A 25,124-nucleotide genomic window follows, 5' to 3' on the forward strand; every position below is an offset into this window, starting at 1 on the left:
TATTTTCCTTCTGGTTTTGTTATCCTGTTGTGAAACCTAAAAAAATGGAATTGAATACTTTTTTTTTTAAAATGTCATCATTCCTCATTTCAATTTTGGTCATTAGATATCCCAAGTAAAGATCGCAAGAGAAGAATGCTTTGTGCAGAGAAGACCAAGATGAATTTAAGATGCTTTAAAGAGCAACTATATTTTCACGCATGTTTCGAATTTTTTTTATATTAGGTTGCATAAGTTGCTTTGGCCACTGTCTCTTCTCTTGCCTAACTAAGTCTGGCTTGTAAATAGAATTCAATCCATAATATCGCTACTTGAACAAATGTTTTGGTAATAGTGTCCACATCAAATACCAACATTTCTTAGATATGGCAACGGTTTCAAGACATGTCCCAAGGGTCTAAATAAAAATTTCAAATGCACGTGTATTTGTATACTTCATGGATATCTGCAGATGAAAACTAGATGCAACCTAATGGTAATATTGACTTTAGAATATAGAAGGCCAAAACAAAGGCATAACTTGTAACTATCACGAATATTCATATTAGCTAAAACTTGCATAACGATAATTTTAGTTTAACAATCATTTTAGTTGGGATTCAACCAAGCAATATTATGGAGGAAATTTGATATAATTTTTTTTTCCCTTCTCTGGGTAAGAGAAAGCTTAATATTCATAACAAAATACTGTTTTCTCTTACAGTTTCCTAGATTGTATTTGTGGTATCGACAAATACTCAAGGCATTGACACAGATTATTCACATGTTGCCTTTTCAAATCCATTTGCAATATTTGTAAATTTACTCTCAAATCAGCAAAATGAGAATTAAAAGGACAATCACCAATTGATATGGAAAAGATACCTGCAAGGTTTTCTGCTGTAAATCTTAGACAAACAGCTTTTAAATCAGAGGCATTATATCGTTCAGCCAAAGCTAGAATCTCAGCAACAGATTTCACGGATATATCCTTGCACAGATGAGACTCGCACATTACTCTGAGCCTTTCCAGACCATACCTATCAGCCGCTGCTAATAATTTTGCAGTCAATGAGTCTGATACCAATGATACAGGCGACGAACTTGACGTTTCCAACTCTACATCCTCTATGAGGGAATCTCTGTATATGAAATGCAGCATGGCCTATTGAAATAGGAGAAAGTAGGAGTTTCAATTAAAAAACCAAGAATGGCACCATGACAGTAACAAACTTGAAGCCATCACTGGAGCAGAAACATAAGGCGCGTTTGGAACTCGTTTTAAAATGATTTTGTTTTTTGTATGAAAATGAAAATGAAAACGTTTTCAATCTCAGACATAAATCATTTTTAAAAATGTGTTTGGTAATTTTATCAAGAGATTATTTTCAGTATAAAAAAACTCATTAATGTCTCTCTCTCTTTCTCTCTGCTCGAGAGAGGAGAAAACGAAAACAAAAAATGAAAAACGACTAAAAGTCATTTTTCATTTCACTCTCATTTTACACTAAACCAAAAAATCGTTTTCATTTCCCTTTTTTGTCTTTATTGCGCCAAACGCCGTTTTGGAAACGTTTTCATTTTTCCTCGAAAAACATGAAAAACAAAAATGGGATCAATTCCAAACACGGCCATAAATTCACATCCTAAAATTTCCAATACAAATATGAAATAATTTGTGCAGTCAATACCTTGAAAACTTTAGGCTCTACATCTGTGACTTCAACCTCCTCCTTAGTTTCCTCTAACCCCTCAAAGAATTTAGACCGGAATATAGGGGACCGCGCAGCCAATACCAACTTATGAGCATGAAACTTTTCACCAGCCACGTCAAAGGTAATATCTGAACCTTCCATATTTTCAAGCAGCATGCCAAACTGTGCTCCCATATCAGATTCTGGGACCTGAATAGTGTGTAATCGAGGACAATCTACTGCTGAGACTACAACTCCAACAGTACAATTAATTTTCAAGCAATCATCCTTGAGAAAATCTGAAGTTTCAAGCAAAGCTCGTCTGAAGAAACGCTTGTATCCCCTATTGTAAAAAGAAAATAAACAAAATTAACATCCTACAAACAAACATCTATACACAAACATTCAGCGCATAATCATCAGTCATCACATGCTCCATAAGTATCTACAGATTGCAACATTTGCAATCAACAAGAAATCTTCCACTCTGATTTGGATAACCAAGGCCACTTAAATAATAACCAAAGTACGAAACAGAAAAAATTAGTTAATTTCCTTCCACAAATAATGCAAAGACTACTAAAATCATGGTTTGGAAGATACACTAGATTGCAGTAAACAGAAAATCAACAAATATCAACATTGATACTTGGCTTTTTACCCACTTCTTTTTTTAATCCTTCTGCTAGTAAATCATATATTGAAGAGTAGATTATCAAACGCAATAAACGAAACAAGGTAACAAACTTTCCAACAAAATATTATAGTGCACTCCCAATCATTTCTTCCTCATATTATCTAATCTAAACAGCACGACGGTAAAAAACATATAACTTCGACCAATTAAAAGCCCCAAAAAGCTTGAACAAAATGCTAATTTCAAACATAACAATTCAAACGCAAAAGAATCAAAATCAGCTCAAACAAACAAACAATCATCGCTTACCACATGCTTCCGCGATACTTGAGCGTGTAGGGCCCACTCTCGAGCGCCCGATCGAAGTGGCTATGAACCTTGTGCTTCTCCTTACCGCTCTGATCGACAAGCGTGAGCTCGAAGAGCGCTCTGACGTCGGTGCCCTCGCTGGCGAGCGCGATGAAGACCGAAACGTAAGCGGAATTGTCCTCCGGGTTCTTCCCGTCGGGGTAGAAGTAAATCGCCCACTGGTAACCTCCGACGGTGAAAATGTCGCTCGCAATGTGCTTCCCCACTCCCATGCCCTTCGCCAGAGAGTATCCCTGGATCACGAACTTGTGCGAGCCGTTCACCGTCTCCGTCACCGATCGCGAGCTCGTCGGCGAGAGCAATGGAGTCTTGTCCGCCGCCATGGATGATATAGGCAGGTCAATCTACAAGCATCAGGATCGAAATTACAAAATTGCGAGAAATTGAAGCGAATTTTGGAAGAACATCAATCTCGGATGGTTGAGATTTCGGGAATTTTGGAGGATTCAGTCGGAATTCAATGGCTTCGATCCGCTCCGGCGACGTTAGGGTTTCTTCTCGTTTTCTCGCGTCGGGTTATTGCTTCGCTTTTTAGCTAATTCTCTTCTTTTCTTTCTTTTTTTTTTCCTTTCGTTTCTTTTCCTTCTTCTTCTTCTTTTTCTTTATTTATTATTTTTTCCCCTTTTCCTTTCCCGTTTCCGGGAAAGCGCACGAAACAAGAAGTGATAGAAATGGGAAAAGCACCTGGGCGTTTAGACTTTCCAGAGAGTTCTAATATTTGTATATAGTTCTAAGGTTGTTCACATTAACAAGTGGTGAAAATAAAAATAAATTAAAGAAAAGGACAAGAAGAAATGGTTTTGTCATATAGTACAAAATAAAAATTAGTTAACCCCCTTTGAATTCAGCGTTACCGGCCCGTTCGGTTCGCTAATTATGAGTTTTTAATTCGAGTTAAGATGTGATGTTGTGTGTAAGTTTTTTAATGTAGTAAAAAAATTAGATGTGATTGTTTCTGAGAGCTTTTTATTATAGCAAAACTCAAATTCTAAACTCAAATCAACGAAAAGAACGGGACCGTAATAAATCTTCGGGGAAAATTTAAAAAAAAAGGGAAGTTACGTTATTAAGGTCCTGTTTAAAGTTGGTTTTATTTTTATTTTTTACATTTTTTGAGAAAAAAAATGAAAATGGAAAAAAAAACAACCTTTGGCACAATTAAAGATAAAAAACAGAAATGAAAACGTTTTTTTGATTTAGTGTAAAATGAGAGAGATATGAAAAATAATTTTTAGTCGTTTTTTATTTTTTGTTTATGTTTTCTCATCTTTGGAGCACAAAGAGAGAGACATTAATGGCAACAAGACGTGTTTTTAAAAAATAATTTATATATGAAGATTAAAAACATTTTCATTTCTATTTTCATACAAAAAAATAAAATTAGTTAATTATGAATTTTTAATTCGAGTTAAGATGTGATGTTGTGTGTAAATTTTTTAATGTAGTAAAAAAATTAAATGTGATTGTTTCTGAGAGCTTTTTATTATAGCAAAACTCAAATTCTAAACTCAAATCAACGAAAAGAACGGGACCGTAATAAATCTTCGGGGAAAATTTAAAAAAAAAGGGAAGTTACGTTATTAAGGTCCTGTTTAAAGTTGGTTTTATTTTTATTTTTTACATTTTTTGAGAAAAAAAATGAAAATGGAAAAAAAAACAACCTTTGGCACAATTAAAGATAAAAAACAGAAATGAAAACGTTTTTTTGATTTAGTGTAAAATGAGAGAGATATGAAAAATAATTTTTAGTCGTTTTTTATTTTTTGTTTATGTTTTCTCATCTCTGGAGCACAAAGAGAGAGACATTAATGGCAACAAGACGTGTTTTTAAAAAATGATTTATATCTGAAGATTAAAAACATTTTCATTTCTATTTTCATACAAAAAAATAAAATTATCTTAGAATGAATTTCAAACACACTCTAAGAGAGAAATAAAAATTTAAGATGGCAACAAGACAGAGGACATCCCTTTGATTCTCGACGTATTAGAATTAGAAATATGATTTATACTAAGCACAATTCAAAAAATAAACAATTTGTATTTTTTTGTTTTTTGTAAATATGTGTATCAAGACGGAGAGTGTTCTCACTTATTTTTCGATCCCGAATCGGGGACAAGAAATTCTCCTAAACTCTGTTAGCAATTTTTGTAGCAGACCTATTAGGCATGGGTTCTTGTTGGCCCCTTCCCTGCAGGAAAAATGTCATCCTAAATTAAAAATGCACTGTTCATAATATGAGGCGTATCAAATTTGAAGAGTTTTTTTTTTTTTTTTTTTTTTTTTGGTTTTAGCTAATAATAATATTTTTTGGGTAAATTTTAACTTTTTAGTCCAGCCTTCTTCCGTAGAAATTGTTAGAAATAGATAGAACATTTGTCAATTTGTCATGATGTAACTATGCGAGGAATTTAGTCCTTGGGGGCTAAGCAAGGCACGATTGAATATTTAGGAGGGCGAGTACAAAGGACTATGGTTATATCATACAGATTCATGGTCCTAACAAAGGGGGAGAATTGACATGGCTTGGTCAAATTTAAGGGTCGAAGTTGAACTCTTTCAAATTGTAGTGGCAAAATGAGATTCAAGTGAAAGTTCAAGCGGGTAAAATTAGAGTTCTTTCTGCTAAATGGGTTAATATATATATATATATATATATGTATATTTTTTATAAAGAATGGTAAAATAGAATTAAGAATTTATTTCTTTTGCTACTTAAAAAAGAGATCTGATGATGCACATCATGTCCCTTAATCCTTTCGGCTATAGAAATAATCTTGAGAATCACAGTGAATATGTAGAAAAAATGGTCTGAACTAGTCTCTCATTGACCATCCAACTAGTTTTCACTCTCTTCCATCCTATGAAGCTCGTGGAGGTCCACTTAATTTCCCACAATGGGCAGAATAACAATGCGCGAATGCAAAATATCAAATCTTGAGAGGATAGATAAAAGAAACCAACAAATGCATTCTTATCACTGCGCCACGACTCTGAGGGGTTGGTAAAATAGAATTACTCAAACCACTTCACTTGTTTATTTGGCAGTGAATCTTGCCCGGAAAAGAATGGTAAAAAAGATGAAGTAAAAAGATTTTGGTCTCTAATCTATATAATAAAAAGCGTTTGCTTTTTTTCGTTTTCAAGTTCTTCCTTTTATTTTTCTTTTACTTCTTACCCTAAATTTATTTATTTTTTCATTTTAATCCTTTTTTACCATTTTTTATATTTTTATCCTGAAATTTTATTTTCTTCCCGTTTTAGTTTCTTTTACTCCAACACTTATTTATTCATTCATATTAATCCTTTTTTGCCCTTTTTTGGCTTAAATTTTACTCTTTTTACTTTGGCATTTCGGTATCTTTTATTTTAAAACTTATTTATTTCTTTATATTGGTCATTTTTTTATTCTTTTAATTTTTACATTGAAACTTTATTTTTTTCACATTCGTTCCTCTTATCTAAAACTTATTTATTTATTCATTTTGGTCTTTTTTTTACATGCCTTCTTTTAATTTTGTCCTATAACTTTATTTTTTCTGTTTTGATTCCTTTTGTCCGAAAGCTTATTTATTTCTTCATTTTAGTCCTTTTTAGACCTTTTTTTTTCACTTCTACTTTACTTTTTTTTTTTTAGTTCCTTTTGCTTAAAATTTATTTATTTCTTCATTTTAATCCTTTTTTTTCCTTTTTCTTTAATTTTTGTCTTGAAATTTTGTTTCTTTTTGTTCTCAATGTCTTAATCTTTGCCCTAAAACTTATTCATTTCTTTATTTTGGTCATTTTTACCCATTTTTTAATATTTTTCCGTTCTGGTCATTTTTGCCCTAAAACTTTTTATTTCTTCATTTTGATCTGTTTTAACCCTTTTTTCTAGTTTTTGCCCTAAAACTTTATTTTTTTTGTTTTAGGTCCCTCTTGTCTTAAAACTTATATATTTCTTCCTTTCAATCCTTCTTTTACCCTTTTTAAACTTCTTGCTCTAAAACTTTAAAACCTTTTCTTTTGGTTTCTTTATGAGATTTTATATTCATATATTATATATTTTTAATAATCACACAGTAATTAAAACTTAACACATAAATTTCACAAGTACAAATGATGTCATTTTGACCTATAACTTACAAAAATGCCAAAGATTCCACGGCCGCCCCATCCGCCACAAGTACAAAAGTTATGTGCATATATATTAATCATGAATCATCTTTATTGCCCAAATTTGATCAAAGAAACTATCTAAATGGGGCAAACATAAACAAATTCAGATTTTATTCATTTTATGACTCAAATCATATTACTATAATATTTTCTCTCATAAAAATTTTAATTTAAATTTTTTATTATAATATTTTTCTCTCTCACACAACTCAAGTCATGACTTAAATTGTACAAATAAACATACCCAGATATGTATCTTTAGCGTATCATAGTATCCACAAGCCAATATATATATATATATATATATACATATATTATGACTAGAAATTGCACAAGATCATGAGCCAATATATATATATATATACATATATTATGACTAGAAATTGCACAAGATCATAGAACTTTTATCCCTTTTACACAAAACGGAACTCCCTTGGGCAACTTTAGCGCACATATATATATTTTAACATGAATCAGAATTTTTTAAGCAAAAACAAATAATGTGTATCAACTTTGTGCCTGCAAATTATACAAACGGATTTACACTATTTGTATGACAAACTTTGAAAAAATGAAAAATGAATGGTAATTTTCAATTAACAATGATTCTTAGCAATTTTCTACCGGAGAATAAAGAGGTATAGTTCATGATTTAAACATAGCAGGAAGATAAATAGCTATCTCTCTCTAATTTTGTGTTGATCAAGATACAAGAGAGTTTACAGTTCAAATCAACAAATCTTTGTAAACCAGACCTAAATATATCACATATTTAGAAGAAACAAATTCAAAGTTGTTAACCTTTGAGATTTATAGGGACAAACTACATAAAGTACAGTACTATGAAAAAGAGTATCCAACTCCAGGGCCATGATATTTAGCATCTCCAAGTAACCACCTATCTTCAGATTTCTTTTGCAGCGATAGCGACTTAGAGCCCGTTTGGTTGGAAGATTCGTTCTCTGATTCGAATTATGATTCATAGTTCGCTACAGTATTTTCTCTCATAAAAAACACATGTAAATCGAAAATTGTTCTAATCTCATGGTTATAATCCATGAACCAAACAGGCTCTTAATCTTTCGCAACGACTCGAAAGAGATTGTTGTAATTTTCTGTCAACTTGTAAAGGTAAATTATCAATCATGTTAGTAGTGATGTTTTTCTCTGCAGCCTCTTGAAGTTGAAGAGCACACTCCAAATTATGCAGCACTTCACCCATTGAGGGCCTATTGACACCGAATTCCGCCAAGCATTTCTCGGCGGTTTCTCCAAGTTTCTTGAGAGAATCTGGACTAATTTCTCCTACAAGCGAAGGATCTATGATTTCCTCCATCTTCCCTGTCTTCTGCCATTTCAATGCCCACCCAGCTAAACCGATTTTCTCCGTTGGAAGGCACAGCTGCTCTTCCACAAAGTACCTTAAACAAAACCACTCCATTTGAGTAGACATCCGATTTTAGTGTCAATCGTCGCTTCCTAAAGTATTCGTGATCGAGGTATCCAAAGCTTCCTTTCACGTCTATGCTTACATGGCTAGCTTGAGTAATGTCCGGCCCTATCTTGGAAAGTCCAAAATCGGAAACTTTTGCTTTAAGATTCTTGTCTAGCAAAATGTTCGTAGACTTGACATCGTGGTGGATAATTGCTCTTGCAAAGCTAGTATGAAGATAATGCAGCCCTTTAGCTGCACCAATACAGATTTCAAGCCTTTGTTTCCAACTCAAGATCGGAAATCCTGAGTCATACAAATGACTCCTCAACGTTCCATTCTCGACATATTCGTAAACTAAGATCATCTCGTTCCCTTCGTCACAACAGCCAATCAACGAAACAAGGTGGCAGTGACAAAATCCCGACAAAATAGCCAGATGAGAACCCAGATTGCCGATAGAATTATTGATTTTCATGATCTCCAATCCATTAAGAAAAACATTACAAATATGATGATGTACAGAGGAAGCTCCTATACTTACATGAAGCTTATTGCTAACCACCAACATTGTAACATAGTCCATGTAGAATGCTGATCCAAGAGAGTTCGATGTAAAAGTCATGATGTCATGATTGTAAGAAACAACCCAAGAGTTTATATACAAATTGAAGTAGAGAGGCATGGGATTTTCACAAACTATGTCACAAAAGTGAAATCGGACAAGGTAACGAAATCCTTGATCCACTTTCAACTCCCATGTCATATTGGAATCACCTTTCCATTCGGAATTCACCTTTGTTGCGGTGCCATAGACTATTGTCGGAGCAATATTAGGGGTTACTCTACGTCTAGTGTTGTACTTAACTGCTTCAGTGTTGGAGACATTTATGAAAACGTCCTTGTGTAGTAGAAAATTTTGACCGGAAAGCCATGTTCGCCAACCGTCTCAAATGCCTGACTTGAAAATCCTTTAAATTTTTTGTCAAGTGGACCAACAATTGAGGACATATCGTCGGTGATAAGTTCATCAGGGACTGATGCAACTTCTATAGCGTTCAAGAACGCAAATGAATTCGATGTTGGTTTGAGTGTGATGAAAAGGCTAGTTGAGGTCACATTTACTGAATTCTTTTTAGGGAAGTGGTATTGTGAGTGTAGAATTCATTAAGGAGGACGTGGCCCTGTTTGTTTCCGTTTTCATTTCTATTTTTCACATTTTTCGAGACTAAAAAATGAAAACGGAAACATAAAATGCGTTTGGTGTAAAAAAATTTAGAAAATAAAAATAAAAACGTTTTTGTCTTTTCTGAAAAACTGAAAACGAAAAAAAGCTATTTTCATTTTTACGTTTTCGTTTTCTGAAAACGGATTTCATTTTTTTTTCCTTCTCTCTTCTCCAGTCGAAGAAGACGCAGGCCTAGGACATCCGGCGAAAGCCCACCATCTACGCTCCTCTCCGACTGGCCCGCCACCATTTTCTCTGATTATTTATTTAATATATTATTATTTAATATATTTAATAATAATATTTATTGTATTTATTTAATATATTATTATTTAATATTTTTATTTATTTAAATATTATTACATGTTTTTAAAAATTAAACCACCAAACGCAGTTTCAGTTTTTTTTAAAACTGAAATCAATCTCTGAATAAAACTACCAAACGCATTTCAGAAATAATTCCAAAATGAAAATGAAAACGTTTTCATTTCTATTTTCATACAGAAAACAAAATCATTTTGAAACCAATTCTAAACGCACCCATAGTTTTCGGTAAATACCGAAAATCTTGCGGCGGTCGTGACATAATTTTCGTAGACAAACGGGGAGAAATATAGGCGGATCCAATGTCTACCTTGATGAAGGATTGGAAATTTGTATGTTGACATTTGAGTGAAGATTCTTGCTGTTTGATACAACGGTGAAATATTGCGAGAGGAAATGATTGGTTTATTGGTGGTATTGGCAAGAACATCTTGAGGAGTTGGAAGAAACTTTGAAGCTGCAAAATCGGATACGAAAATACGGCCACTAGCAGAGGTATTGGTGGTTGATCCACAGTCTATGAGGTAATTGTCTATTGGATCAAATTCAGAAGAAAAGGATGTAATTGCCAAGTAGAAGATTGATAAGGCTCGGATGAAAAATACTACCCCTGTGTAAAACATTTTGATCGTAATTTTTTTTTTCTTTTTTTTTTTTTTCACTTGGTTAGAACTCCAACGTGGACTAATCTTGAGAATAGTCAAGGACAGAAATCGAGCAACTCTATCTAATGATATGAGCTCCAAGAGAGAGAGAGAGATCAGACGCTGTTGCAATAAGGACACTTTTGTTAGTAATTAAGTTTTTGTATAATTCTTGGGACTTTTTTTTTTCTGTCATGAAAATAAATCAGGTCTTCCAATTGTTTTACATATCAATAGTACTATAATGCGATAACATGCTCTCATTCATTTAATCAAAATGTAATTCTAAGCGAACAAAAATAAGCTCCTGCGACTTATTACCATACATAAAGAACATTAAACAATGAACTATCGAAAAGTCTCTTTCTTTTGCGGTCAAATCTTTATAAAGCTATTTGCTTTGTGTTTTTTTTTCCTATCTGATGTGATATTGATCAAATCTAACGATCAGAAGCTAGCCTTTAGAGAAAATCGTTAACTTTTATCTTTATTTTTTTCGGCATTTGGGGAATTAATTCGATTTTTTTTTCCCAGAAAATAACTTGATTTTTGTTGATACTATTACTATTGTACACAGGAACAGATACATGAAATGAAAATACTTTACGCAAGTATTGAGAAAATAACAAATCAGTTAAAAAAGTGCTAGCAAAATTCTTAATTAAGTCAATCAAATGAAAGCAATGGAAAAAGGAGCATAATAATCAGAGAAAATTAGCAGGAAAAACCTGATAGAAATATGGAGAATTAGGCTAACCAAGTTCAAGAAAACAGTTAAACTAAACAGCTCAGAGATAAGTGATTACAGAATTGCAAAGAAAAAACAAGTAAATAATTAACACAGTGAGCGAATTTAATAAAACTCTAACACAATACTATCATATCATTTACTAACCTTGATGCATGTGCTGATCACGTGCCATCCAACTAGATTTAGAAGGATCAATACGTATACCGTATGTCACTCCTTGGTAAAAAAAGCCTTATTTAAAGTAATCATGTCTCCTTGCATGTGTACCCCTTGAATCTTGAATCATATATATCCAAATTGTTATAATGTAAGAGTGAGTTATATATTTTTTTTTTTATATTGCGACAAATTTTGTTTTTGGATTATTTTTTTTCATATTGCTTCGAGTTTAGTACTTATTGTGATGTATCTCTAGAAGTTTAAAATGCGTCATTCTCACCTCCGAAAAAATCAAGAGAAAAAAAAATCGAAGTTTCCTCGTCCAAGTTCGTCAAAATTTTGGATGGAACTTGTTTTGCAAATCTCCCCGTCAAAATTTTATACACCATTCTTAGAAACAAGAATGAAGTTGAAGATTTTGGTGTGAAAAACGTCTTAAATTGGTGCCCAAATAACATAAAGTAATAAAGGGTACTTAGAATAGGAGATATCACCTCAATCACCTTCCAAAACTTACAGAAAAATGAACAAAAGAGGGTATTCCCAAAGTTTATGCATATAAGGGGTGAGAGTCCCATATTTTCAAGTTTAGGGGGCATTACTAACATAAAGCCGTATGTCAAAAAATTTTAACGAAATTGGATTGAGAGGGAAATTTCACACTTTCGTAAGTTTAGAGTGAGAATGGCATGCAAGGTTTCATGCGGTAACTTTTTTTTTTTTTGGAACAAATTTTATAAATTCCCTATTAACTTTGTCACTTATGTCAATATACTCTATGAATTTTAAAATGTGTGTGTTGTGCCTGCTAAACTTTGTCACTTGTGTCAATATGCCCCTGAAGTTTTTTAACGAAAATGCTTATAAATGTCCCCTGAACTTTGTCACTTATGTCAATATGCCCTCTGAATTTTAAAATGTACATGTTTTGCCCTCGAACTATGATATGTCTGTAACTTTTTCTCCTTCATCTTGATTCTATTAGTTTTTTAAATGAAAATATTAATATGACCATTAAATTATTACTTATCTATGATATTTGAGGTTTATTGAATACATTCTCTTTTAAAAATCTTAGTTAAAATACCAATTCTCAAAACATTAGTTGATTAAAGGCAATAAAGAAGGAAAAAATGAGGAACAATAATGAATTTTGTTTTTTTTTTCCTTTATTAATTCACCTAGATAGAAGTGCTCGACATAAAACATGTTTATGCTTTATACATATATATAATTTTTAAATTTGAATGCGTTCGGGTCATTTATTATATTTTAAAATTTTTTAAATAAAAAATAATACAAACCTTGAAAAACCCATTAACTTAACAAACTTTAATTGTCAAATATCATAGATAATTAGTAATTTAATAGCCATATCAACATTTTTCTTTAAAAAATTGATAGAATCAAGATTGAGAGAGAAAAGTTGGAGACATATCATAGTTCGGAAGGCAAAACATGTACATTTTAAAGTGCAGATGGGCATATTAACACAATTGACAAAGTTCAGGGGGTGTTTATAAGTCATTTCATTATAAAAATTAACAAAGTTAACCTCATGGGATATGTTGATACAAGTGACAAAGTTTAAGGGGCACAACATGCACATTTTAAAGTTCATGAAGCATGTTGACACAAGTGACAAAAGTCAGAAAAAAGTTATAAAATTAATCTTTTTTTTTTGGCATGCTTCTATAAAAATGCTCCTATTCTTTTTTTGTTATATGCAAGCCACATAAAAGTTAATTGCCATCTAAAAACTTACAAAAAGCCTAGATTGTCTACAATTTCAAAGTCTGGGAGGAAAGGATGAGCACAATTTCAAAGCCTAGAATCAGCAAACTAAACAGGCCCTTAATTTTGACATTTGAGGGGCTCAATATTGTTGGAAGATTCCAGTGAAAAAAAAATTGTAGTTTGGTTAATAAAATACGGTCAGGTTTTTATTTTTTTAGTGTAATTCTTATAGGGTTAGAGTTATCTTTCTAGTGTAATTTGTATAATGTAATTGTATCTGATTTCTATTACGCCACGGAAGATATTATTGTATGTAACGTCTCAATTGTCGGGCTTAAACTTTTATATTAATTTTGTATGAATGAATTGTAAGAGAAACAATAAAGGAGCTCAGTGATTAAATTGTAAAGCTTTAAAAGGTAAGATTGTAAAAATTTTCATATTTAAAAACTAGATTACAATATTAGAGAAAAAAAGCAAAATTCTCTCCCTTAGCCACATTGAGAGCTAGGAGCATTATAGAAAAACTCCATCATTTTTCCCAAGCCTTCTTCAAATGCTTTGAAAGTTTCAAAACCAGAGATAACTCAGCCCTATTAGCCTCTTAAATCACAAAAGAAAGGAGGAACAAGCTTCTCTCAAAACCCCATTCTCGGATTCCTTCAAAGGCCCAACTTTTAATATACAAATTTGAGCTCAAAGTGAAGTAATCTTTTAACCTACCTAAGGAGTATTAGGAAAAGCACAATCAAGCTTTCTCAATGGTGGACATTACTCTTCTGCAACAATCCGATTTTAGAAAAAGGGCTGCAGCAATTCTTGGAGGAAAAGGGGTGATTTGAGCTAGAGTTCAAGGTAAAGGTTTATTTGGGGAAAAAATCTGTCAATGGCTGAGTGTTTGGTTGGGAGTAATTGATTGAATTATGTTTTTATTTTAGCACGAGGTACCATATACTAACAAATTGTTGATTGAGGATGTATGTATAGGATTTGTTGGTTATGAAGTTAAAAACATAAACTTAGGTGTTCATGATATCTAGGGGCTGCCTGCAGAAAAACTGAGAACTGAATTTTCTTAATGCCTTTTTAAAGTTAGCTGTGTTAGAACCATAAAATAGACATTATAAGTTTCGTATAGCCAGAAGAATCACCTCAAGTTATGCAATTTTTAAAGTTAGGCATGATTTCTGTAAATTCTGCAGAAAAAATCAGCACGTTTTGATTTAGTGTGACATGTTTTTAGTGGCCTTAACTAACCTGAAACTAAGCTTATGATAGCTCTTTGAAAAGTCCTAGATGTCTACTTCGATTAGGCACTGATTTTGTAATTTTTGAGGCTATAAAGAATATTTTGTGAATATTCCCATAACGGTCGCTCAAACAACGTTTTCTAAGAAAACTTAAGAACAAGAACCGAGATGTCCATTTCATGGTTTATGGTTGCTGCACCTAAACCATCATCACTACCATTTATAACATGTTAATAGTGACATGTGAGATTTAGAATCACGTCATTTGGAGTTTTGTAGCCCGAGTTGTGCGCATTAATAGTTTCATGTAGAAACTTCTCAAAAGCTGTCAAAAATAGAAAAATCAGAATTTTAATTTTTTGAGAACTATTTTTGAGGCACTTAGAGAGCTCTGATTTAGGCTTATGGTAGCTCTTTGGAAAGATATATATGTCTACTTTCTTTTTGAGTTGATTTTGGAATTTTTGGAGACATAGAAAATATTTTATAAATTTTCTTGTCAAGATCAATGAATATGCCAAATTACAGTTTTCAGGGGAATATGATTATGAGTTAGAAATTGATTTATGGCTGAGCTATTGACCTTTAATAATGAAGGCCAATTTGTTTATTTTGGACAGTAGAAAGGAAAGCGAATAAGGGACGCGAAGAGAGTTAAACTCAGATTTTGTTAAGCAACTTAGGTAAGTAGAGTATGACTTCTCTGCAGCACTTGTAAACTTTGTTTGATAGACTTTCTATGGAATGTCTAGTATGCTATTATGTGAATTTTTACGACATTGTCAATGTGTATGTTTTGTGAAGGCATGCTTGTGCTAATATATTGTACACAAAGTAGAGCAGCACGCTGATTGTTAAATTGCTTGTGATTGAGCACATAATAGCATGCATGATAGGCCGGTACTGCCAAATCCTCCAAGGACTCCTATTATGATATGGTGATTGATGAAATTGTGATTGAGCCGCGCAAGTCTCTCGAGCCAAGTGGGTGATGACAGAGACTATATTGTGATATTGTGAAATTGTGATTTTGAATGCGCTGGCAGTTCTCTCGAGCTAGGTGGGTGATGACGGGAAACCTGATATTGTGATTTGAGAAATTAGCATGTGGTCAGATTGTGAAAAACCGGCGGCAGTACCGGGATGGCCCTAGAGATATATAGTGCACGTGCATAAAGTGTAAGAATTGATTGGCATAAATTACCTAGGATGTTGTGATGCATGTGTATGTTAAAATGAGATTGTGTAATTGTAGCTCTACTTACTGAGCCTGTAGCTCATTAAATTTGCTATGTGCTATAGGTAAAAATAAGAACAAAGCAGAACAGTAAGCAGGGGAGTTGGTTTTGTTGAGCGCTGTACATATGGTCAGACCGATGAAGCTACACGCATATTATATTGGGTTTGTAAATACATATGTTTTGGAGTTAAGCTCATAAACCTTGGATGACTGTATAATTATAATTATGGCTAGAAAACTTAATAGGAATGGTGTATTAACAAAATCTTGTTTAAGCAAAAATTTTGAAACACCATAGTTTCCGCATAAGTTAAAAGTGAAAGTTAGTTATTGTGGCACATTCTTAAGATTAATAGTAAGTAAGGCTTGAAAAGAGATGATATAAAAGGTGTCACATTGTATACCACCAAATTTTGTCCCGAACTGTTGTTGCCCATCGCATTTCTCAAAATAGTCACGTATCAGAGTTTTTTTAAAAAAAGTTAATACCCAATTACCCAAAAAAAAAAAAAATACCCAAAAAATCTCTTCAGAACATCATGTTTGTCCCTTTTGTTACACAAAACATATCTAAAGTACTAGATTTTGAGCCTATAACAAATCATGCGTATTAATATAACCCCGAATTACTACATAGTAGACAATTTACATGACAAATTTTGACGGGTTGAAAAATAATTAAAAAGAGGAACCGAGGAAATTTAATAACCACGGAGCAAGGTCGTCCATTTCTTCTCTGATTGTATGATAGAGTTTTAATTTTACCAACAAATATTTGTTAACTAAATCCATCTAGATACATTTCCAATTTTGATTAAGCAAATTCAAAGTTGTTTTATTATTATTTAAAAATAAATAAAAATCAAAGTTGTTATCCTTTGAAGTTGATGGGAGAAAACACATAAATTGTTGTATCAACAAGAGAATCCATGGCCATAAGATTTATGATCATCTCTAAGTAGCCACTTATCTTCAACCTTCATTGTCAATGAGGACTTAATCACTCTGTAACCGCTTGAATGATCATCACCAACACGAGTACATGAAAACTCAAATGCAGAAACAGAATGTTGTAATTTTCTGTCATCACTCATGTGGGCACTAATGCGTTTCTCCGCAGCCTCTTGAAGTCGTAGAGCACACTCCAAACTCTGCAATACTTCTCCCATTGAGGGCCTATTGACACCGACTTCCGCCAAGCATTTCTCGGCGATTTCTCCAAATTTCTTGAGAGATTCTGGACTGATTTGGGTCGAATCCACAGCTGCTCTTCCGCATAGTACCTCAAACAAAACCACCCCAAATGAGTACACATCCGACTTAAACGTCAGCCGTCGCCTCCTAAAGTATTCAGGATCAAAGTATCCAAAACTCCCTTTCACGGCCGTGCTCACATGATTTGCCTGAGTCATGTCCGGCCCTATCTTGGAGAGCCCGAAATCCGCAACTTTTGCTCTGAAGTTCTCGTCCAGTAAAATATTTGCAGACTTCACATCACGGTGGATAATTCCTTTGGCAAAGCCAGTGTGAAGGTAATGCAATCCTCTAGCTGCACCAATACATATTTCAAGCCTTTGCTTCCAAGTTAGGTATGTTTGGAGTTCTGAGCCATGCAAATGACTTCTTAGTGCTCCATTCTCCATGTATTCATATATTAAGATCATCTCATTCCCTTCATCGCAATAACCAATTAATGAAACAAGATGGCGGTGACGAAATAGCAATAACATCTTGATTTCGGTGCGGAATTCTTGTAGCCCTTGTTGAGACCCCGGATTTTTTCTCTTAACTGCAACTTTTGTCCCATCACTCAAAACTCCCTTGTATACCTTCCCGAAGCCACCGGTCCCAATAACCAAGCTCTCGTCGAAATTGTTCGTAGCCTCTTGAACGATAGGAAAGGGAATGCGAGTCTCATACTTCGAAGCATCGATTGCAGTGGCGGTTGTCTTAGAATGGCCCTGGTGTGCTTGTGATTTTTTCAGTTTTTTGCAGATAATCAATAAGAAAACTACAGACATTGTCACTACAAGGAATCCCCCAATACTCACGCATATTGATAACACTGCAATATTCTTTTCCTTAATTGAAGACATAGCTGGAGAACCCAAGTTTCCTATAGAATTGTTGATCTTCAAGATCTCCAGCCCATTTAGAATACCATTGGAGATATCACCATTTATAATAGAAGACCCAATAGTTACACGAAGCTTATTGCTAACCGTTGACATTGTAACACAATCCATGTAGAATGGTGATCCAAGCGAGTAAGAGGACAAAGCACTGGTGTCAAGATTGGTAGCAACACTCCAGGAATTTATATACACATTGAGGTAGAGAGTGTTGAGATAATCACTTATTATATCACAAAAGTGAAATCTGATGAGGTAATGAAATCCTTGATCCACTTTGAACTCCCAAGTTATATTGAAAATTCTTTGGAAAGTCTCAGAAAGGAGATCCAGTATTGTGGCAGTACCATAAACTATAGCTGGAGCAATATTAGGGGTTGCCTTTCCTCCAGTAATATACTTAACAGCGTCAATGTTTGACACATTTATGACAATGTCTTTGTGTACCAGAAAACTTTGGTCGGGAACCCATGTTCGCCAAAGGGTGTCATTCTCGGAAAACACCATTGGACCACCCATGTTTACCCTCGCAACCGTCTCAAATGCCTGACTGGACAATCCTTCGAAGTATTGATCAAGTGAGACAACAATGGATACCGAATCATTGGTAATGAGCTCATCAGGGACCGACACAACTTCTACGGCGTTCAAGAATGCAAATGAATTCGCTGAAGGTGAGAGCGTAATGACAAGACTATTTGATGTCACATTCACAGAGAATTCTTTAAGATAAGTGGTATCATACGTGCAGAAGTCACTGAGGAGGACATGGTTTTCGGTGAAAACCGAAAATCTTGCAGTGGTCATGTCATATGCTTCATAAGAAAATGGTGAGAAGTATAGCCGAATCCAGTGTCTACCTTGACGGAGGATTGGAAATTTGTAGGTTGATGTTTGGGTGAAGATTCTTGCTGTTTGATATAAGGGTGAATCACTAGAGGAAATGGTTGATTTATTGGTGGTATTGGCAAGAACATCTTGAGGAGTTGAAAGAAACTTTGAAGCTGTATAATCAGATATAAAAACACGATCACTGACTGAGGTATTGGTGGGTGATCCACAGTCTATAAGATAATTATCTATGGGATCAAATCCTGAAGAAGAGCTAAATCCCTGATGGAAAATTGATATGAAAAGTACCACTTTCATGTAACTCATAATTCTGGTCAAGAATTTGTTCAACTTGCATTAATTATGAAAATAATTCCGAGGGTAGGAGCCAATCAACAAGGAAGAGATGACGAAACGTGCTCTACCTGCTTTTGTGAGCTTCAAGAGAGAGAACAGTCCCTGTTGCATTAAGAACCCTTTTGTTAGTAATTAATGTGTTTTGCATAAATCTTGAGGTTTTTTTTCTTTTTCTTTTTCTTTTTTTCATGGAAACAAATCAAGTATTTCAACTGTTTCATTTATGATTCAGCAAAAAAAAAAAAAAAAAGAATGTTTCATATATGAATGGCACTATAATGGGATAATACAAAGAACTCTCATGTATTTGACATATGTTTAAGCGAATGTGTTTAAAAAAATACTGAAATTATCATGTGTTTCTAAGCTTACAAAATTCACCTATGGTATTAAGATTTAGTACAAGTTTGTTTTGCGACAAGACACTTTTTATACCTTGTATTTTAGTGTTATTTAAAAGAGTATAACCCTGTATTTTTTATTACAGTAAAAGTATAACATAAAATTACATTATTAGGCAAAGTGCACGTTTTCTTAGTCAACACTTAATTTTTACCACAAAAATGACTAAATATCCTTGAAAATTAAAAAGAAATAACAAATCTCAAAATCTCATAAGAAATTAAAAAAATAAAAAAATGAAAGTTCAGAGACCAAATTGTCACTATACTTAAAATTCAAAGACAACAAACCCCTCTCAACTAACCCTACCCCACGGCTCACCTCCACCTCTCAGTACCGCTCGCCCCAAACCCTTGCCACTCCACCTAGAGTCCTAAACCATAAATGGCGTTGTCGCAAAAATATTGGGAAATCTAAGAGTCACAAAATTTCCTTCATTTGTGGCATTGTCATATCTATCTATTGCTATAAAGAAAACACATGAAAAATATTGTGCACAAATATTCAGTTTTATTGCCATGAGAAAAACGACACCATTCCATATATTGAGCATTTACCAAATATATATATCTGAGCTGATATCATGAAGTACTTGGTGACAAATTTAAACATACATTGAGCGGTAATTCTTACATTAAACAAAACAAGCCAACTCATCGGGTACTGTATTATATACATACAGATCTACCTTTTAAAAAAAATAAATAAATAAACAGTATTTATAAGAAAAAAACCCGTAAGTTAAAAAAAAAAAATGTAGCAAAATTCTTAAACAAGTCGAGCAAATCAAAGCAATAGAAAAAGATGGTATTATTCAAAGGAAATTGGGAGGAACCTGATCGAAATATGAGGAAGCCAATTACCTAGTTCATGAGTCATGTTGATGAAACAGAGTGGACAAGTAGCAGTAACTGCAGAAGACAAAAAAGAAGAAGAAAAACTGCCAAACTAAAACAGCTCATAGACTAGAGAACTGCAGGCAAAAACGATCGAGTAAAACGTTTTGTAACAAAGCTAGCAATAATGGCGTTTGAGGCCATCCTTTAAGTCAATAGGGGGCCCCAGTGACAATATCTATAGGACTATATCGATCTACCTATCTACTACATGCCCCAGTGACCAATGATTTTTCTCCATGCAAAAAAACAGAAACATTAAGAAAAAGAAGAATAATTGTTTGTACTGAAGAATACGATATTGAAAATTCTAAACGTGTGTTTATAGTCAGATAAAAATATGCTATCTACTACATGCCCCAGTGACCAATGATTTTTCTCCATCCAAAAAAACGGAAACATTCAGAAAAGAAGAATAATTGTTTGTAGTGAAGAATACGGTATGGAAAGTTCTAAACGTGTGTTTATAGTCAGATAAAAATATGCCAGTCGAACTGATGATTAAATTAGTTTGATAAAGATATATTATCATATCTCAAAACTTATTTATCTATATGGACAAATGGGTTTCCTAACCTTATTTGGCTGTTTCATTAAACAAAAACTAAACAAATAACAAAAAAATAACAAAAAAATAAAAACAAAAACAAAAACAAAAAATTGGGAGCATTATTGATATTGAGCACCACAACTAATAAAAGATTGACAAATATAGTGTGTCCGTATCGTTTATCTCCTATAGTGGGTGATGAATCCAGTACCCTAACATTGCTATTTCATCCGAGCCACTGTTTCAACCCCACTACATCTTAGCACAAGCCGCTGTGCCACCATACCTAGCCCATCGCAAGCATTGTGGTCCCCTCCTCTTAAGACCCTCAATGCATTGCCCTAGGGTCCCCTGCGTGAGCCCACCAACGACCCGACTCCTCGCCTAGCGAGCAAACCCCGTCGCAACTTCCCCCCACTCGGTGACCATGCTTTGTGACAATTCCCATCTGCACTATAACCATGACCCGTGATAACTTCCCCCTCGGTATTTGATTGGAGTGGATGCAAGGATAAAAAAAGTCGATAATTAAATTTTATGAAAATTCCAATATCGACGGAAATTGACATAAAATATATATACAATGTAAGTAGATTCATCCTTTTTGCAAAAAAAAAAAAAAAAAGATTTATCTTTAAAATTGGAATTTTAAAATAAAATTCTCAGAAACTGTAAAATAGTGAATAATACGTAAATTAAGTGAAATGATCAATTAACATGATAAATAAATATGTTGTAAGACACAAGAAGTGATTAGAAACCAATATCAGGACAACAATCAATATCGCCCATATCAATCCCAAACTCTAAAATTGAATAGTTTTTTCTTCTTATTTTATGTGCGTGTGTGTTTTGTGTGAACTTATTTTACACCACTTGAATAAGCAAAAAACGACTACAAGACACCATTTAATTTTCTCGTCTCTTTTCCCTCGCCTTCTCTGTCTTCACACTCACAGCACCTATCTCACCGGATGTTGTGGGGTTGTTACCTCATGTCATGGACTCACAACCCGGCTGTTGTTAACTCATAAGTCGCAATCTTGCCACAGCATGGAATGGTGCAAACCAACAAAACCACTTATTTTAAGTGAAATACAAACCAAACCAATTACAAATTGGTTTAGAAATTTTCAAATCAAACCAAACCAATAAAGGGATCTACTCCAATCCAAACCAAACGGATTGTAATTGGTTTGGTTTGGTTTTTCTAATTGATTTGAATTAATATTTTACAATCTCTTCTCAAGTCTTAACCATAAGTTGTACTAATATTTTGTGTTACTTTGTCTCTATGAAGTCAAAACAATTCAATTATAGATATATTTATATAATATATAGTAGTTGTGACTGATGATTAAATATGATATCCACACTTTTTAAATATATGAACGAAAGCGAATATAGGCAAGTTAAAGACACTTATTATTATAGAGGTTATATTCTCGTTAATAAAGAGGCAAGACTTACAGAATCACAATTAGAGACCAGACGAGTACAGAATGAGAGGAGAGGAGAGGAGCAGAGAGTGCTTGAGAATAGACCGCAGAGAGAGTGTTAGTACCTTATATATAAGTTATGGTAGAAACTTTTTGAGTTATGATCATTTAATTTTAAAATAAACAAGTTTTTAAAATATAAATAAGTTGGAAGTATATGAAACATATAATTTTAGGAAAATTATATAGATAAAAATTGATTTAATTTGGTTTGATTTTTTAAAAAGTAAAACCACAGATCAAACCAATTTAATTGATCTTTTAAAAATTTAAATCAAACCAAAGCAAACCAATTATTAATTAGTTTGGTTTGATTTTCTTTGATTTGGTTGATTTAAATGGTTTGAATGGTCTTTTTTCCAGGAAAACATTTTCCTTCAAATGAGTTTCATCTTTTTGTACTAGAATGAGGAATCTTTTTGTGCCATTTAAAGCTTCATTGATCCGTACGTTTTTTCCCCTAAGAATTACTAAGCTTGTACTAGAAACTATTTATAAACATATACATATATATATATATATATTCAAACAGGATATTTTTCCAATTACCTCGACAGCAATTAATAGATGCACATGGAAAATGTGTGCGGTGCAACACTAAGTGAACAAGTAATGGACTAAGTCAAAGGTAGATCCCACAAGTATTCTAAATTACAATCAAGAATTTCTTATAAGCAAGCAGCAAATATCACGGCGGGTTTCACTAGTCACTGCTAATTTCGAAAACCGATAAAAATCTTTAAGCATAAAGAAGGTTATATTGTTTGTCCCCTCAACATCATTCAAGGCTTTGAGCATCCTTGCCAAAAGAAAACAATATCTACAAGCTCCTGTAGTCTATCACAGTGACTTCGTCCTCTGGTGCATCTAGGTCTTGATAGCTGCATGAATCAAATACAGATTAGCTGTAATGATCAAGAAAATTTTAAATTTTAAATAATACAATTTATGTATTTAAGTCAATGATTTTTCCTAAAAAATATTATGCTATATTTTGTGACTGAAGAATTTATGAAATTAATATCAATATTCTTAAATTCTGTAGCAGATTCCATGCTAAGTTCATGCGTTACGATTAAATAAATTCGATCGATAAATTCTCGCCGTAATTTAAGGCGGAAGAATTTCCAGTACATATATAGTTTGGGAACCTTAATTCCAAGAATCTCAAAGCACAATACGAAGTTAGCAGCGTACAAAAAAAATTCTTAATTGCCGAACAGTTAGGTTGAAGTCACGAGAAAAATACTTATAGTAGAAGGGTACAATGTGACGTCAGGAGTTGACACTGTCGGTACATGTCATTCCCGGAATATAATGCAGAAAAGTTAAATTTAGAATTTTTCCAGTCTAGAATTAATTTCAAGACTTGAAACAGTTCGAAATATTACTTGAGTAAGAATTTAATATCGAAGTACTGGGAGATTAATATTGAACTATAAATAAACAGTAGAAAATGAACCGTCAGAAACTAGAATTTTCTGTCGGCTAAGTACTTTCTTACAGTCAGTATAATTTTTAACAGTTTTAAAGGAAACTTAATGTGACGCCCCTCCTATGAGGCCGCCACTGTTACTAACTTTTTAACTTGTACTTACTGGGGTTTCTTAAAATTTGCAGAACATTTTTTTTTAATATAAGAAAGAATACTTTCATAATTTGTAACAATAATTTCAAATAAGTGAATCACTAAATTTCTTAAAGCTTTTCTTAATTTCAGTTAAGATAAAACGTTCTAAAAATATCTTTCAAACAGAGCAGCATTTGAACTCTTATTTCAAATACTCTTTAAAAGCCTTTCTAAAACTAGCCAATTCAATCGGGCCATTTAATTTTGACTTTAAAACGAATTTCATGAGAAATCTTAAATTCAAGTACATCTTAAAGCCCTTTTAAAATCAATCATTTAAATCGTCATGTTTAAAATTTATTTATTTGTTGCATGTTCTGTTGCAACGTTCTAAAACTTAAATACTCAAAACGAGTGTTGTTAGCTACAACCTCAGTTTCCTTAACATACATATGTACCTATACTTTTTAAACATACATGCTTGAAACCTTTAAATCATACATACATATACATGATTTTTCTTAAACTTACTGCGGAAGATAACTGCGGGAGCGTTATCCATTCCCATCTCCACCATTCGTCCGCCGCTTGCCATTGCCCTTCAAGAATTGCTGATAGGTTTCTTACCTACAGCATGAACATATCTGATTGAGCTTTCGCTCAGCAAGTAGGAACTATATCTCACAAAATAACTGTAAGTACACATGAATAAATATGCATGAGCTGATTATGCTTAATTATGATGTCTTATCATAATCTTATTATCTTATCTTATCTTTCTTACTGATGGGCCCGAGTGCTCGCGTACCACTTGCGCGCAATCATCGGAACGTGAGGGTTTGCAAGGTCCCCCACGACACCGTGATTATAACTTGAATGCCTCCCTTGAGTCGGAGGACATTATTGTTATTTTCTGTTTCTCCCTTGTGGAGCATGAGTTACCTCCCTTGTGGAGGCTGGTACGGCACTCAACTGATAATTATTCTTATAAGTTCCTCTTGACTTATTAAGGTGTATGCAATATAACATAGCAAAGCATACTATAACATGGAATGTACTCAAACACATATACTTCACGTGCACTGCTTAAGTGTATGCAGTATGATCTAGCATAATATACATAATATTAAATTAACTCAAACACATATAATTCATGTGCGCTGTTTATGTGTATGCAGCATGACATAGCATCGCATACAATACTTAAAGCATAAACATGCATATATAACATGTGTAACTTTCTCTTTAAAATCTATTCATACTGTAGGCGAGATTCCTACTTAC

The 25,124-nt window shown here is 33.4% G+C and overlaps 3 protein-coding genes across 3 annotated transcripts in view; all 3 read right to left on the reverse strand.

The window, feature by feature from the left end:
* Nucleotides 1-697: 697 nt before the first annotated feature.
* On the reverse strand, nucleotides 698-3,394 carry LOC21405316 (BTB/POZ and MATH domain-containing protein 4). The gene is made up of 3 exons (XM_024163949.1): nucleotides 2,620-3,394; nucleotides 1,671-2,016; nucleotides 698-1,144 (listed from the first exon to the last, which is right to left on the reverse strand). The coding sequence occupies exons 1-3, from the start codon at nucleotides 3,000-3,002 to the stop codon at nucleotides 698-700; spliced, it is 1,176 nt and encodes a 391-aa protein (XP_024019717.1). The 5' UTR covers nucleotides 3,003-3,394.
* Nucleotides 3,395-7,886: 4,492 nt separating this feature from the next.
* On the reverse strand, nucleotides 7,887-19,024 carry LOC21405317 (receptor-like protein kinase HERK 1). Its single transcript, XM_024163950.1, has 2 exons — nucleotides 16,866-19,024; nucleotides 7,887-8,240 (listed from the first exon to the last, which is right to left on the reverse strand). The coding sequence occupies exons 1-2, from the start codon at nucleotides 18,891-18,893 to the stop codon at nucleotides 7,887-7,889; spliced, it is 2,382 nt and encodes a 793-aa protein (XP_024019718.1). The 5' UTR covers nucleotides 18,894-19,024.
* A 4,021-nt stretch (nucleotides 19,025-23,045) lies between these two features.
* LOC21405319 (serrate RNA effector molecule) overlaps nucleotides 23,046-25,124 on the reverse strand; it is a 25,514-nt gene continuing 23,435 nt past the window's right edge. Inside the window, exon 7 of the mRNA XM_024163963.1 lies at nucleotides 23,046-23,151. Coding sequence (XP_024019731.1) covers nucleotides 23,091-23,151 — 61 coding nt within the window. The 3' untranslated portion in view covers nucleotides 23,046-23,090. The remainder of the gene's footprint in view (nucleotides 23,152-25,124) is intronic.

Source organism: Morus notabilis, unplaced genomic scaffold (genome assembly GCF_000414095.1).
Source record: "Morus notabilis unplaced genomic scaffold, ASM41409v2 Scaffold306, whole genome shotgun sequence".
Classification (NCBI taxonomy): Eukaryota; Viridiplantae; Streptophyta; class Magnoliopsida; order Rosales; family Moraceae; genus Morus; species Morus notabilis.